General features: G+C 38.5%; 1 protein-coding gene across 1 annotated transcript in view; it reads right to left on the bottom strand.

Moving 5' to 3' along the window:
• Positions 1-16,633, bottom strand: part of LOC117430473 (interleukin-13 receptor subunit alpha-2-like) — a 52,585-nt gene extending 35,952 nt beyond the window's left edge. The window contains exons 1-2 of the mRNA XM_034903716.2: positions 16,470-16,633; positions 115-231 (exon numbers count right to left, since the gene is read on the bottom strand). Coding sequence (XP_034759607.2) covers positions 115-196 — 82 coding nt within the window. The 5' untranslated portion in view covers positions 197-231; positions 16,470-16,633. The remainder of the gene's footprint in view (positions 1-114; positions 232-16,469) is intronic.
• Between the last annotated feature and the right edge of the window lie 760 nt (positions 16,634-17,393).

The raw sequence follows: 17,393 nt of genomic DNA, 5'->3' as shown, positions 1-17,393 counted from the left end.
CTCTGTTGTATAGAATTGTAAGACGATGTTGAATACATACTGCACAGAATGTGAAACTGCTTTGGTTCCATTTTGAGACAAAATCTGGAAATAGGAATTTTACAAGGAGCTTACCTGTGGTTAAATTAGTTGCTTTACATATTTTCCAATATATCAAAACCAGCATTGACAGTCTCAAAATCTTTAGGTGCCCCATATCTTGAATGTTGCGATCTCCTGTAGTTTAACAATCTAAAGCAAAAAAAAAGAACATTAGAAAATAGAACACTGATATTGGACAGAATAATCAGCCACCAGTATATACTTTCATGGAAATCCCAAGTGTCGATGATTGTCCATTTATCTTTATACCACTCATGTGGCTACATTTCCGTAAGCTCTTCACTACTCTTTGTTTTCATTTTCATTGCGATCGAACATTAAGAACATAAGAACAGTTTGGGAAGGAGGAAAGTCTGTCCCTTGTTAGCACACCATTTGCCTGTACTAGGGGGATTGAATTTAAAAGCACCGAATCGAGTTGCTTTTTAAATATTCCCAGGGTTTTAGATCCTACTACATTATCTGGTAGGCTATTCCATGCATTTATAACGGAAATATGCACCCTACCTTATGTTATAATGTACTTTTATTTAGCTTCCATGTATACCCTTTTGTTCTACTCTCTGTGCTAATTCTGAAGTACAGTGCTCCCTCGCTATAACGTGGGTCTTGGGGGACACACAATATGAGCATTATAACCGAAGAGCGATGTAAACGGGGGAAGGGGTGGGGGGCGCCGCGGGACATAGAACAACCCACATCTGACTAAAATACAAAATAAAATAACGCCCTCCCTATAATGCACATATAGTGAAGCAAAAATGTAACTTTCCATGAATTAACCATGCATAAAGCACCGTGTAATGAACGCTATATTTTTTACAAAAAAATTAATGAAAAAAAAATAACATTCCCCACTCCTGGATCATTTTAATTAGCGGTTTTTAAACTAAATAGCCTGGCTAAACGGCGGTCGGGAGCTCAGTTCAAAACGACAGACAAGCAAACCAACTGCGAGAAGGAGAGCGGGTCAGGTGAGGGGAAGAGGGAATGGGCTCGCACCAGGTTCAGCTGCCAGAGTGGGGCTGAAGTGAAGCTGAAGCATCTTGTCTCCTGGAAAAAGCCGCAGCTCCTCTCACAGCATGTGAGATGTAAATTGATGTAAAATTTCAAGCTACTTGGACAACATATTCACACATAATCAAAAGCAATGTTTGAAAAAGTCATATTTTCTGTAAACTATGCAGGACTGATTTTAACGGTGGGATACAAGAGCAAAAATGATGTTTGTGATGAGCAAAAGAGATCACAAAAACACAAAAAAACTGTGAAAAGCGGAGATCAAGAAATGTACATATGCAGCGACCTTTACATGTTGTGACTACAGCAAATCTGTAGATATGTTCCCAGACTCACAAATTGCAAAGTATTCTGCAGAAAAGTCACACAACTAGTAAAAGGTGTTGACATATTGAGCATCAACATTGCTTTAGAAATTCAGATTGATTGATAATATGCATTTTATATACAGTACTAGTGTACTCATTTAAAATAGAAGACAGTTGGCAATACAATGTTATGTATTATTGATCCGCCACATATGTGCGTATGATGGACTTATAATGATGGACTTATTGCATTTAGAGGGGTTTTGTCTTTTATAAAGTAGGTGCAATAGCTCATCCTTTAGTTTTGTTGTGTGATGAAAGTAATGTCAACTGTGTATTCTTTGCAAAATAAACTACAGTGGGCCTGTTTACAAAGTACTGGCTGCTGCCAAAATCAGCCACCTACAACTACAGCACAATAAGAACCACAGGCGAACAGAGAGAATTGTAGTCTGAAGCATGTCATGTCATGTTTTTCTGTTTGATATTTTTCCTTTTTAAATGCAATTAGAAAGAGCACCATATCACAGTCTATCATTCGACCATGTAATAAAATGGAATAGTTGTATGCATTTGTGTTATGTAGGTACTCACTTCAAGTCAGGACACTAAGATGTCAGTTTACAAAAGCTCCCTTATTTTGAAAACTCACTGTACAAGTTTTTTGTTATTATTATCATTTATTAAGCCTACACAATCACTAGTAATTAAAAATATTGGTAGCGGTAATTGTAAATCCCCATCAGGTTCCTCTGCTCTGTACTGAGAAGCAAGAGACTGTCTTCAGCGGAGTGATGTTATAAGCCGCATTAAAATACAGTTTATTTTAATAGTCCTTCACAACTATTTAAACCATTCAAAAAGCCTTTTAAAATGCGCAAAAATCAGATCACGATTTCACCGGAAGCACTTCTTGGATTTACTGTGCACATTGAATTAACTTAACTGTAATAAAACGCACAGGAGTCATTTAAAAGGGTAATGTTTTATTTGCAGTATATCAAAATATGATTATTACATGTATGAGTGCCCCGATGATCCAAACTGCCCCATCAAGTCACTGGAGAACCAGGGGTGCAAATTGGTTTGGAAATTGGTGCTAAACTGTTTTGAAAGTTTAGCACCAGAGAGCCTACAGGTCAGTGACACACCGAGGGGGGGGGGGGGGGGGTTGGGGGTGAGCAGGCTTCTTTTCAATAGCTGACTTATCTAGTTTAAAAAATACCCCCATTCCTGATCCAACAACTGCAGTCTAACTCCAATCACATTTGAAACACGTTTAAAATAACAATCCATAATATGAATCACACCACTTACTAATTTAACAATTAACACATGTCTCTGTTTTAATTGAGAAACCAAAACAAAGGAGAAAAAATCAGAACAAAGGAGAAAAAGCAGGAGGCAAGGGGTGGTAGCGTTTTAAAGAGCGTCATTTTTTCTCTCTTTAGCTTGGGCAATTAAGTCATCAGAAATAAATACTGACGGTGGACTGCTCTAAAAACATCATTATTATTAACACCTGACTAAGGTGATGATCATAAGATCAATTCATCCAATGAAAGACAGCACGGTTTTATGAGCAAATGAGGCATCGCAGTCACGCCCCCAAATTTCATTTTCAGATTGATTGTTCAAACAGGCTAATATGGATAAAAAAAGACTGGCAAAAGTAAACCAAAATGATGAAAGTTGTCAAACTTTTTTGTCAGGCAAGTCAAGCCAACCTTGACCTCTGCTCCATCAACCTGTGCTAGCCAGGATTCAGAGTCTTCCTCTGTAACTCTCGGAGCGTTATCTTCAATCGCGGTGCCGAGTGTCAAAACTCGCTTCAAAAAGACTGAAACTTCATCAACACAGACTCAGTCACAGCTGCGAAACTCTGACCGATACAATATTGGCAGATTTCTGAATTTGCCCTCAAAAGGTCAATCAAGTATCCCTGATGATGTTCGCTACAAGCTTATTCATTCTTGTTGGGTGCCACCAGAATCGTATGATTTTCCTCCTGTACAACAAGGGAAACAAGCATGTCGTTTTCAGTTTAGCTGGTTGAAAAGATACACTGCTTACAGTTCAGAACTTGAGGGTGCCCTTTGTAAGACTTGTGTTGTGTTTGCAAATACACATCACCATGCAGGAAAGCTTGTTACAGATCCTCGAATTCAATGGAAAGAAGCTCTTGATGAGTTTCTAAGTATCACCAACACAATATGAGTGCAGCAGCAGATTATTCAGCATATTATATATTATTTGCAGGCGTTGCTCTTGAAATACCTTGTCTAGCGGGAAGGCAAACAAAAACGGGCAAAGTATCCAACATCAGATCCAGAAACGTTCTACAGACTTTCCCTTTTCCTTCCTCTTAAATGAACTAGCTGAATTTCAACATCCATGTCGATTTGCCTTCTTCCCCCTCTAGTGACCAACTTTGTCACGTTCCTGTACTGTCTTGGACTCTCTCAATCTGTCAACGTTCCCACTCACACCCGTGAACACACCCTGGATCTGCTCATCACCAGGGGTCTTGATATCTCCAATCTCTCAGTCAGATATCTCTCTATCTGATCATTTCTTAATCACTGCCAATATTAATCTTCCCGCACCTTCAGCCACTACTGATACTTTTATTTCCTTCCGTCCCAAAAATCTGCTGAATCCTATAATACTCTCAGAATGTGTCTCTTCTTTCCCTCTGACTGGTACTCGTCCGTCTTCGGTCGATGATGCAGTGTCCCTCTACAATGTCACCCTTACTCAGATCATTGACACAGTTGCCCTGCTTACAACCAGAACAGTGAAGAAACATTGCAACTGTCCATGGTATACCCTTGAACTTCGACTGCTTAAGTCTGAGCTCAAATGGAGGTCGTCTCGACTAACAGTTCACCGAGAGATTTGAACCGATCACCTCAGCAGCTACAGGCGCGCTCACTGCTGCCAAGGTGAAGTACTTCTCTGAAATCATATCCATGGGACACAGTAAACCAAATATTCTCTTCAAAACCATTGATCAAATCCTGCATCCAGCCATTGATAAATCCATCTCCCATTCATCCTCCTCTCTTACCTGCCATGATTTCTCCTCTTTCTTTCAGAACAAAATCTACACCATTTATTCTATGCTCTCCTGCCACAAACCCAGTATAGTATTTGACCACCTTGACTCCCCTCCGATTGCCCCTCCTGCTCTCTCTTCCGTCTCTCCTCTCTCCATTACTGATGTCTCCAGCCTACTGTTGAAATCAACTACTGCCACATGCCTCTTGGACCCCCGACCAACAAATCTCGTCCATCTCTTTGCTTCTGACCTTGCTCCTTCCATTATGCACAATCTCAACCTTTCTCTGGTTCCTGCTGCACTCAAGACCACCTGGCTGTCTTACCTAACTTCTGTCCCATGTTCAATCTTCCTTTTCTCTCCAAAACTCTTGAAAGGGCTGTAGCCAGCCAGCTGATGAAACATCTCACAGATAACAATCTGCTTGAATCTCTGCAGTCTGGCTTCCGGCCACATTACAGTACCGAAACTGCTCTGCTCCGGATTGTAAATGATCTTCTGCTTAATGCTGATGCTGCTGCTGCTCTCTATGTCCTTGTCCTCCTTGACCTAACTGCTGATTTTGATACCATAGATGATACCATTCTTCTTGACCCCCTTCAGAAGTATGCTAGGATCTCTGGAACCTGTCTCTCCTGGATGTCCTCTTGCCTATCTGGATGCATGCTGTTTTCTATGCTGGATGCAGTGGTGTTGCAAACCCAGTCACTTGTGGTGTCCCTCAAGGGTTTGTTCTTGTGCCTCTTCAACATCTACATGCTTCCCTTGGGTCACCTCATCCACCAACATAATCTAATTAGGGAAACAGTTGTTTGGGCACTGGGTATGCAGTGATTTCAGCTGTTAAATTGCAAGTTTGAATAAAAGCAATGAAGAAAATCACAGAAAAAACAATATACCATGTCTGTCAAGAGAGCTGCACCTTCGTACAATCGACATGTTGGAGGCTGGACTAGGGAGCGTACTGTGGCTCGTTGTCTTGGGTGTTGAAATCCAGCAATTTCAAACCTGGCGAGACGGTATAACCAGACACACTCCGTCAATGACAGGACACGAACTGGGAGACCAAGAATGTGTTCCAGTTGACCCTTTCCAGCCCAGCAATGCCAATTTGAATACCTGCTTTCAAGGCTATATTTTTAGATCTTCTCATTGAATGAATTTGGCATCTTTTTGATGTAATACAGGCACTCAAAGACTAGACTTTTGACCAGTAGCAAAGGATTTTGGAAGACTATAATCTTACCTGGTCATAGCAAATAGGTAGTGTTTTTTTTCTGGTACAGTAGTATAAATGTATTCCATTTTAACAGTATTTGAGAATTTGACACCTGCTTAACTCTTAAAAGGCCACATAGTTGTTATGTATAAGAAAACATGTTTTTCAATTGTATTTATTGTACATACAGGTAACAAATGAATATATTTCAGTTTTTTTTAACATGTTAATTTTTGCAAAACTTATTGTGCACATATGTACCCTAACCTATTTCCAAATTATGCACAAATATTTTTGGAAAAAAACGGATCTTTCAATAAGAAATCTAGAATAAACATTACTTTTCGAATGAACAGCATATTTATCTTTTAAATAACACATTTTTTAAACAAATTGAGAAAAGCCTATTAGCGACCAACTTCTGTGCACAAAAAAATAACATATCGTTTATAATGTGGTTTAGAAAAGTTGGATTTTGACACAGCAATCTTGGCTAGATTCAGATCCAGTGTTGTCTTAAAAATGTATATTTTGTGGCAAAAGTTTGAAATGTTTCAAAGACATTACATCTGCAACTTTTGGATACCTGGTGCTTAGGGCCCAGTAATCATTCACTACAGGCATGCTGACAACACCCATTATAAATTTCAAATCAATGAAAGACTTGAATTCATATATATTTGTGTTTATGCTAGTACCATTTATTTATTCATTGCATTTATATAGCTCTTTTTATATACAGCAGAAAAAAAGAACAAACCACAATACATTTGTATAGCATATCACACATACAACTGCCACAATCAGACCATTTAAATAACAGATTTAAATAAAAGTATACACATAGTACAAAAGCAGCACATTTAAAGTTACATTAAAACCCACTAAGATAAGAAAGCCATTTTATAAAAGTGCGATTTTAGTCTTGCCTTGAAAAGTGTAACAGTCCCAGCTTCCCAGACAGACGAAGGCAGAGCATTCCATAATTTAGGAGCTCTACAAGAAAAAGCCCTTCCTCCCGTGTTGCTTTTGTTGACCCTAGGAATAACCAGCAGCCCCGCATCTTGTAATCTCAGAGTGCGGTTTGGAAGATACGTACGGTGGCCCGGAAGTGCAAAACACAAGCAAATTAAAAAATACAGACAAACAAAAAAATGTGTACCTGCAATTAAAAAAACAACTGCAAATACAAAAACAAACCATGCATCTTAAAATTTGTGTACAAAGACAAAAAACTGCTTACATCTTAATATTTGTGTACAAACACAAAAAAACGCCTGCATCTTAAAATGTGTGTGCAAACACAAAAAAACGCCTGCATCTTAAAAAAAAAAAAACACCACCAAACAAATCAAATCCTATAACGGAAATGACATGGATAAGTGGGCGGGTGTTGATTGTGGAAAGACATAAATCAGATCTCCGATTGGATGAACATTTACTCAGTTACTGTGATCCTAGACCGTGGAAGCTGTCGTCTTTGTACACTTTTGGGTCTCTCTCTCTCTCTCCAATTTCAACTCAATTCAAAGTGCTTTATTGGCATGACTTATTTTCCACAGTGTTGCCAAAGCAATTACATACATATTATGAACAGATGCATATATATATATACAAACAAGGAACCATGGTAACAAAATAATAATAAATAAAATAGAAGATAAATAATAATAATACAGAATTTGAAATAAATATTGAAATAATAATATTGAAACTATTAAATTGTTAAATTGTGCCGTGTCACTGCGTACCCCTCAGGTTGTGGCAGGTGGCTACATATTTGGCAGCCAGTGGAGCTGTGTGTCCCTCCCCTAGGAGGACAGCAAGTTTCTCTGAGTCTGCCATTTGTCTGAAAACAGGATATTTTTGTTGTATTTTAATGAAGAATGACTCTCTGATATGGCGGTATTTTACACAGTGTAGGAGAAAGTGCATCTCAGTTTCCACCTCTCCTGTCTCGCAGTGACCACAGAGCCGATCTTCTTTGGGCAGCCAAGTCTGCCTGTGTCTGCCTGTCTCTATGGCCAGGCTGTGGTCACTGAGCCTGTACTTGGTCAGGATCTGTCTCTGCTTCGTATCTCTGACAGTGGAGAGATACTCTGCTAGGCTGTAGTTTCTTTTTAGGGCCCGATAGCAATCAAGTTTATTTTGGGATTTTATTTCTGTGTCCCAGTGTTCCAGATAGGAGTTTTTGGTTTTTTTATAATTTGGTTTACTCTGATTGGGGACTGGTAAGCAGTGCTGACCTGAATCTGGTTGGAGTTAGTATTGGAGGGGGTCAGTGTGATGAGCTTCAAAGCCAGCTGGCATAGGGGACTCCTTTCAGGGCTGAGCTCTTGGATCTGGAGGGCCTTGTACTGGAGTGAGCCAGGTTCACTTTTTTCAAGGTGCAACCAGAATTTGAGTGCTCTTTTCTTTATATTAATAAGAGCTGGGTATCGGCCTAATTCTGTCCTGCATGCGTGGTTTGGTGTATTTCTTTGCACCTGCAGTGTATTCTTGTATAGTTCAGCATGCAGGGTCTCGATTGGGTGTTTGTCCCATTTAGTGTAGTCTTGTTGACTGAGTGGACCCCATACCTCACTACCATACAGTGCAATGGGCTGGATAACACTGTCATTTAATTTTAGCCAGATTTCGACAGGTATATTGATTTTATAGAATCTTCTTTTGAGGCCAGGGGCAGCAGACCGTTCCAACATCATTGCTAACTCATTGATGTAAATATTGAACAGTGTTGGACTCAGACTGCAGCCCTGCCTCACCCCCCGCCCCTGAGTGAAGAAATCTGTCCTTTTGTTGCCAATTTTTACTGCACATTTGTTTTCTGTGTACATTGATTTTATTATATCATAGACTTTACCCCCTACACCACTTTGAAGAATTCTATAATATAGACCTTCATGCCAAATTGAATCAAAGGTTTTTTTAAAGTCAATGAAGCAGGCAAAAATTTTGCCTTTACTTTTTTGGTGTACATGTTTATCTATTAGGGTGTGCAGGGTGTAAATATGGTCAGTTGTGCGATGGTTTGGTAGGAATCCAATCTGACTCTTACTCAGGACATTGTGTTCGGTAAGGAAGGCCAGTATCCGGGCGTTAATGATACTGCAGAATACCTTCCCCAGATTACTGCTCACACAGATGCCCCGGTAGTTGTTGGGGTCGAATTTGTCTCCACTCTTGTGAATTGGGGATATAAGCCCTTGGTTCCAGATGTCAGGGAAGTAACAAGTACTTAGTACTATGTTGAACAATTTAAGCATTGCCTCCTGTAATTTAGGGTTGCTGTGTTTTAGCATCTCAGTACAGATGCTGTCAGGGCCGCAGGCTTTTCCAGGTTTAAGTGCCTGGAGCTTCTTTGTTAATTCTTGTGGGGTGATTGGAGCATCAGTTGGATTTTGGTTATCTTTAATTGATTTTTCTAGTAAGTTAAGTTTTTCTCTAATTTCATTTTGTGTATCTGTTAGATTTTTTTGAGGGATATCTTTATAAAGGTTTTCAAAATAATTTTTCCAGGTTGTTCCATTTTGTATTGTCAGTTCTTGTTTTTTTTGTTGAGTTTAAATTGTTCCACATTTCCCAGAACTGGTTTTTGTCGACAGCTTGTTCTATGTCAGTGAGGGTTTTGTTTGTGTGTTTTTGTTTTTTCTGTGTCAGAGTGTGTTTGTATTATTTGAGGGTCTCACAGTACCTCTGTCGTAAATCTGGGTTTTGTGGTTGATGGTGTTTTTGATTGGATAATTTTCTTAGGTTTGTTCGAATAGATTTACACTCATCATCAAACCAGCTTGCTTTGTGTTTTTGTTTCTGCTGTATTTTCTTTTTAAGATTTGCCATTGTGGCTGCATTCTCAAATATCTTATTGATGTCTTTAACTGCCAGATTTAGTTCTGACACATTTGGTTGGTACTGTGTGTTGAGGAAAGTGTTCATGAGGTTAGTTATTTTAGTAGAACTGATTGTCTTGTTAAATTCCTCTGTACTATTTGAAGCCCATCTGTATGTTTGATTCTCTCTCTCTCTCTCTCTACATACATATTTTATTTCTATAAAAACAATACAGAATCACATATTTTTTTAAAACATATTATTACCGTAGTAAAGGTGGGACTGAAAAATGGAGCATACAAAATAGTAGCCTGCATTATAAAATTGTAAAAAGCACTGAGCTTCCACACCACGACTACAGTCTATGTACAGCAGCTATTTTATAGATATGAGTGATTACATAATGGTGTAACTTTATGAGGGATTCTGTCTTCCTTTTAAGAACTTAAATATTCCTATGTGTAAACTTTTGGACAAACAGCGTATACGAAGAGTGTAGGTTGAACTTGGGCAAAGCAGAGAGGAGTTGCCCTTCGATTCCTCCTAATTATGAAAAGCTGTTTTAATAACGCAGTTAAATTTATTTTTTAACATGAATACAACTGTCCAGGTAGGTACGTTTACACATAGGAATATTTAAATAACATTTTATATTTTAACACGTGCATTTTAAGTGAAGCAGAATTGCTGTACCGTTAATTCAGCAGTCTGCTGTTTTTCAACCTCTGGTTTTTCAACCTCTGGAAAATTTAAAATTGGTTTTGTCGAGTTCCTGAGAATATATCTTATGATCTTGTAAACAATTACATGTCATAAACCCACAGATAACAGAACTTGAAGACTCTAATACAAGAAAACAAAGCCTTGAATCCCTGAAAAAACACAATACTGCACTCACACAGAATCCCTAAAAACACACAATACTGCACTCACTCAGAATCCCGAAAAACACACAATATTGCACTCCCAGAATCCCGAAAAACACACAATATTGCACTCCCAGAATCCCTAAAAACACAAAATACTGCACTCACACAGAATCCCTAAAAACACACAATACTGCACTCACTCAGAATCCCGAAAAACACACAATATTGCACTCCCAGAATCCCTAAAAACAACACTGCACTGATTCCTGCGACAGCGTGGGAGAAGTACAAGTGGACAAGTACAGAGCAGTTAGAAGCAGTTTGAAAGCAGGTTGACAGCTGCAGAAGCTAAACTAAACTTCCAAAAAAATGGATAACACCTATCACATCGTAGTTACTTGTTAGTGCAGTAGCTTCAAGTTCTAACATTTTGTTTATGAGACTTCTAGCATTAAGATAAATACATTTAATACCTGTCTTACCTGAGTTGTTGCCTTTGTTTTGATGTGGTCTCCCTTCTGTTTTTTTTGTTTTCTCCCCCCTTCCTTTCTATTTTAAATGCTTCTGGACCTCCTCAAGGATCTTTCGTCCAAGTAGATTGGTTCCCTTTTTGTTTAAGTGCAGTCCGTCCCACCTGTATAGATAGTCCTTGTTGTAGAATGTCCTCCAATGTTCAAGATAGGTGAAGCCTTCCTGTGTGCACCACGATTTCAGCCATGCATTTTGATTTTGTATTTCCAGCTGTCCATATGGTCCTTTGCAAGGTGCCGGCAGTATCCCAGAAAATACCACAGTTTTGGTCTTGTCTTTTAATTTCCTTCCCAGCTCTCTGAATTTGTTTTGTAGGGATCTTGGCCTGTCTCTTCCAATGTTGTTTGTACCGATGTGGACGACTACTACTGGGTCGTCTCCTGTTCGTTCTAGGAGCCTGTCCACGTTCTCAGTGATGTGCTTGACAGAGGCTCCTGGAAGGCAGCACACTGTTGTAGTAAGGGGGTCCAAACTGCGACCTGAACTTGCTGTGTTTCTCAATGTGGAGTCCCCAACAAGCATGACCTCCCTTCTTTTTGCTGCCGGCCAGCACTTTTTATAGGGTCCTGGATGTTGTTCCTTTTGTTCTCTTGATGTTGGTTTTGATCATCTAAATTTTGAAGTGGGTCAAATTTGTTGGATGTTTGGATTTCTGGTGGTTGTGTTTGACGAAGTTTCTTTTTTTTCCCTGCTTCTGCCTATCTGAACCCAGCTGTTTTGACCCTCTGTCTCCCTGGTGGCTTTCAGTCTGCTAGGGGTGTAGACGTCCATGAATTGTGAGTGTGCCAGCTCCTCAACCTCCTGTTTCTGTCTCATTTCCTGCATCTCCATTTCTAGCACACTTACTAGTTTAAGCAAGTCCTGGATTTTGCGGCACTTTGCACACACTTGGTTGAGCTCTGTTGGGTTTTCTCGGACAATGGATAATTGCAAAGCATACGACATGGTTTATTTAGATTTCAAGGAAGCTTTTGACAAAGTCCTGCATAAAAGATTAATTCTCAAACTGAACGCAGTAGGGATTCAAGGAAATGCATGCACATGGATTAGGGAGTGGTTAACATGTAGAAAACAGAAAGTACTGATTAGAGGAGAAACTTCAAAATGGAGCGAGGTAACCAGTGGTGTACCACAGGGATCAGTATTAGGTCCTCTGCTATTCCTAATTTACATTAATGATTTAGATTCTGATATAGTAAGCAAACTTGTTAAATTTGCAGACGACACAAAAATAAGAGGAGTGGCAAACACTGTTGCAGCAGCAAAGGTCATTCAAAATGATCTAGACAGCATTCAGAACTGGGCAGACACATGGCAAATGACATTTAATAGAGAAAAGTGTAAAGTACTGCATGCAGGCAATAAAAATGTGCATTATAAATATCATATGGGAGATACTGAAATTAAAGAAAGTATCTATGAAAAAGACCTAGGAGTTTATGTTGACATAGAAATGTCTTCATCTAGACAATGCGGGGAAGCTATAAAAAAGGCTAACAAGATGCTCGGATATATTGTGAGAAATGTTGAATTTAAATCAAGGGAAGTAATGTTAAAACTTTACAATGCATTAGTAAGACCTCACCTAGAATATTGTGTTCAGTTCTGGTCACCTTGTTACAAAAAGGATATTGCTGCTCTAGAAAGAGTGCAAAGAAGAGCAACCAGAATTATCCCGGGTTTAAAAGGCATGTCGTATGCAGACAGGCAAAAAGAATTTAATCTATTCAGTCTTGAACAAAGAAGACTACGCTGTGATCTGGTTCAAGCATTCAAAATCCTAAAAGGTATAGACAATGTCATCACAGTGGACTTTTATGCCCTGAAAAAAGAAACAAGGACCAGGGGTCACAAATGGAGATTAGATAAAGGTGCATACAGAACAGAAAATAGGAGGCCCTTTTTTACACAAAGAATTGTGAGGGTCTGGAACCAACTCCCCAGTAAAGTTGTTGAAGCTGACACCCTGGGATCCTTCAAGAAGCTGCTTGATGAGATTCTTGGATCAATAAGCTACTAACAACCAAACGAGCAAGATGGGCTGAATGGCCTCCTCTCGTTTGTAAACGTTCATCTTCTTATGTTCTTATGCAGAGTCAGGTACAACACAAACACCCGTACATAGCATAGCTCCATAGTTCATTCTATAACATACATGCAGTGTAGGTACAACACATGGGTCAAACTCTGAATCTCTACATCAGTGCTTCCCCACGATAGTCAAAGTATACCGAGCAGTTTCACAACAGACTTGTGAAGGAGATATGCATACCTCCAGACTGTGGCAGATATATCACAAAAATCTCAGCAACAAGCTGAGCTCTCCATTTAGGTCAACCAATACATCCTTAGCATATATATCTGTCATATCATAGCATCAAATCCCACTGTTAAAGAATGTTTTCATATAAAAATACTCATCATAATTACAGTAGTTGTAGACTTTCTTTGTAAAATGAATTTGACACAACTGGAGCAATGAGTTAAACACAATTGGAGCAATAAAAGATCGGATTGGCTGCTTGCCTACTGAGCTACCTCTGGCAGTCTTCTTGTTTTGATCTAAAGTGAAGCAAGACAAAAGAATAGCTATTGTACACACCGCGGGCACCGCCATGACTCGTGCCAAGGGGGCCGTGCCAAGGGGGACATTCCTTTATTAGAAGGAACCTACTTTCTTGGTAAACTGTATAAAAGATAGATAGACAGATAGAGTGATTAGAAAGTAAGTTTACCACATTAACACACCATATCATTAAAATGAAAAATAACATGCAAAAACTAATTTCATACTTTGACAAAAGTATTTTATGCATGTAATGTAATAATGTGTTGATTTATTATCAAGCTGAATTTAATGTATATCTTTCAATATAACAATTAGAAATGATAGAAACAACTTTTTTGTGGGTTTTTCTCATTTTTTGAACTGCCCAAATACTTTTGTCTGCGACTGTATGGATGTCTGTCTATCTATCTATCTCTCTATATATAAAAACTTAGATTTCATCCTTTTCTATGCTGGTTTACCAATGTTATTGTAACTTTTTTCAATAAATGAAGATACTTCTTTTAAAATAAACAGTATGCTGATGTGTGATATAACACAATTTGTTTTATACAGCTAATTCCAGTCCCTGCTGGATTTCCATGTATTTTCCATACAATATGCATGTAGCAGTTGAGTGAATGCTGTATATACAGTAACACATGAAGGAATATGTGATTACTGTGCAGATTTGTGATTGACCCGGTCATACCTCAGCAGCAGTATGACACAAACCGCAGGGTAAAGTCACATGCTTTCCATTTACTATAAGTAAACTACAATGTTACTACAAGTAAGAGCTACCATTGTTTTTTTTTTATCCTTGACGGCACCCTGGCACACAGTGTTTAGTTACGGTTTAAGTGCATTCTCAAAATACAACTTTCATTTATTCCTGAAAAATGTTACACCCCCTTGGCCTCGCTTTCAGAAAACGCTCTGGCGTCGTTGGTACACACACTACATACACAGTAACAAAGAGCTCATTCTATACCCATTTCAATTGCTTATTTTCCCAGCTGCCACTGATAGATTGTGCACTACTTCCAAGGAACTGCTTTTTCAAAGGACAAATTAAGCGTGACAATTAAACACACCCTACACTATTGAAGAATCTGTCTATGTTCAGCTGCCTTCACTTTACACAACATGAACCATATTTGACACAACATGAACCATATTTTACACAACATGAACCATGCACACACAGCTGCTTTCCTCAAAACAGTTTAACCTACTTCATTTTATTATACAGATTTGAAAGAACTTCACTACAGCAACACACTACAGTGGAGTAGTGGTTAGGGCTCTGGACTCTTGACCGGAGGGTCGTGGGTTCAATCCCCGTTGAGGACACTGCTGCTGTACCCTTGAGCAAGGTACTTTACCCAGATTGCTCCAGTAAAAACCCAGCTGTATAAATGGGTAATTGTATGTAAAAATAATGTGTAAAAAATAATGTAATTAAATGTAAAAAATAATGTGATATCTTGTAACAATTGTAAGTCGCCCTGGATAAGGGCGTCTGCTAAGAAATAAATAATAATAATAATAATACTATAATCTGGTCCTGGCTATTCCGGATTTACCTGTAATCTGGATTTTGCTATTGCAGATTGACCTGTAATCTGGATTTTGCTATTCCAGATTGACCTGTAATCTTGATCCGGCTATTCCAGATTGTGATCTGTAATCTGGATTTTGCAAATTCCGGATTGACCTGTAATCTGGACCTGACTATTCCAGATTGACCTGTAATCTGGATTTTGCAAATTTCCAGATTGACCTGTAATCTGGACCTGGCTATTCTAGATTGACCTGTAATCTGGACCTGGATACTCCAGATTAACCTGTAATCTGAAATTTTAAACTATTGTACTGCAGATTGCATTGATTGCAGAATGTAAGTACTGATGCAGGTAAACATCACAGGCTTCACACGGTTTGCATTCACACAGAATACTAGCAGCTGAGCTGCTTTTCCGACCATCCCAGAATACTGTATTACTCCTGACTGTGGTATTATTTAAATAAAATAAATAAATAAATAAAAAAAAAATCAATACAATAAAGTAAAACACAAGTTCCCTTAAAAAAACACACTAACTCAAATACCAGCATGTGCTACATATTGATGAAACTGCCCTTCTACAGCTAATTGTGAAGCACCATACCCATGAACCATCAGAGCTATCACTGGGCAACTCCGCTAGCGGGAACATTCACATAGTACAGCTTTCAATCATTCAAAATGTGTCATTCAGAGTTTCATGTTTAAAACAGCAATACAGGCAACGTTTCTTAAGATACCACCAGATGAAAATCAAGTTCCAGTGTCCAGAGGAAATGTTTTAAAGCATGGAGTCAGCAATGAGCGTGCTCACATTAAAGAGTTAAACAAGCTACATGATCACAACCATGCTCTGCAGTGCCAGCAAACCACTGCTAATGATTACCAAGACTCTACACACACACACCTACACCTTGTTATAAAAATCCCTGTCTTCATATACATAATGAATAAGAAGACATTATTAAGAAGGATTTTTAAAAAATGGTACTACTGTTTCTCTAGGGGCATTGACACAAACCCATAGCAGTCTCTTTTTTATATTACTTTATACACACAGTAACAAGATATACAGTGTTAGGATATATAAACATTTAACAACAAAGACAGCATGTGTTATGTACATAAACTAAATACCAATCAAATGTTAAAAAATAAAGCATTATTAGCAAATAACCCCCAACACAATTTCAATGAAGTGTATTTAGAACAATTTCAGCAGAACAATGAAGTGTATTTAGTTTGTAAACTGCAGCTTTTTACTATCTACAATAGTAAGCAATACAACCCTTAAGAAAGGAGATAATGACACTATGCTGATCTTAAAATAAAGACCCCCTTTTTTGCTAAATGCAGTTTATTGTGTTGTTTTCTGTATAGTAGTTCAAGATCACCCAAGAATGAACTTACCTTGTACAGACTACTCAAAGAAGGCAAGTGATTCAGAGGGCACAGCTCAGGGGTATTTCAGTAACAGCAAGCTTTCCAATTCCATGGAAGTCATTATAATAACAGGACAGCATTTATACAATCATGTCGTCTCACAGCTCTACCTGCTGGTCGACTCTAGGAACTCATTTTCCAGCCATGGCATTTATTGCTTAGAAACTTTAAAAGGCACTGGCCCTTTGATTCAATTGAAATGATATTGTCACTGTCCTTTATAGCAGCTTTTAAACAAACTGCTGCAATACAGATACTATTGTTTACAGAGTTAGCAGTTGATCTGATTTTTTTGTTATTCAGTACTTTTAAAAAGCATATAATGATAGAAGTGCCATCATTAAAATAGGTGGGTCAGAGAAGGAGCTCTATACTGTGAAAAGTGGTTGTTGTCCAGGTGTATCAATAGGTAAAATACATCCAATATCATGTACAACGCATAGTTTAAACAGTAGGTAGAAATGGGTTCTTGTGTTTTCCATATGAAGTGTGGTACAACCATGATGTTTTTAAAAGTTTGTATCAGTTGGCTTGCATTAGTTTTTATCAGATGGAAATGGCCTGCCTGTATTCAAAACACATTCCGTAAGATAGTGAAAGATGGGGGCTGTATTTGACTGGATCCTCACAGCTCCATTAGTAGGGAGCTGGGGGCATTTGGGACAAATCACAAGAACTGCATTAGTATTGTACTGGGAGAAAGTGGAGCTCATGTGCTGGAGCAGATTCAGGGAACGATTCTACATTTAAAAAATGTAAAGCTAAAAAAAGCACAAAAAAAAGATTAAAAGGTGGGAGAGTTATAGTCTGTTCATGTTTTAGTGATGTATGAACTAAAAGGAAACTCTGCCAAAACGCCCACTGCCACCAATCAAAGCAAAGAAGATAAAG

This window comes from Acipenser ruthenus, chromosome 26, assembly GCF_902713425.1.
Source record: "Acipenser ruthenus chromosome 26, fAciRut3.2 maternal haplotype, whole genome shotgun sequence".
Taxonomy (NCBI): Eukaryota; Metazoa; Chordata; class Actinopteri; order Acipenseriformes; family Acipenseridae; genus Acipenser; species Acipenser ruthenus.
Note: the sequence above shows the minus strand (reverse complement) of the source record. Positions and strands in the feature narration are given on the sequence as shown.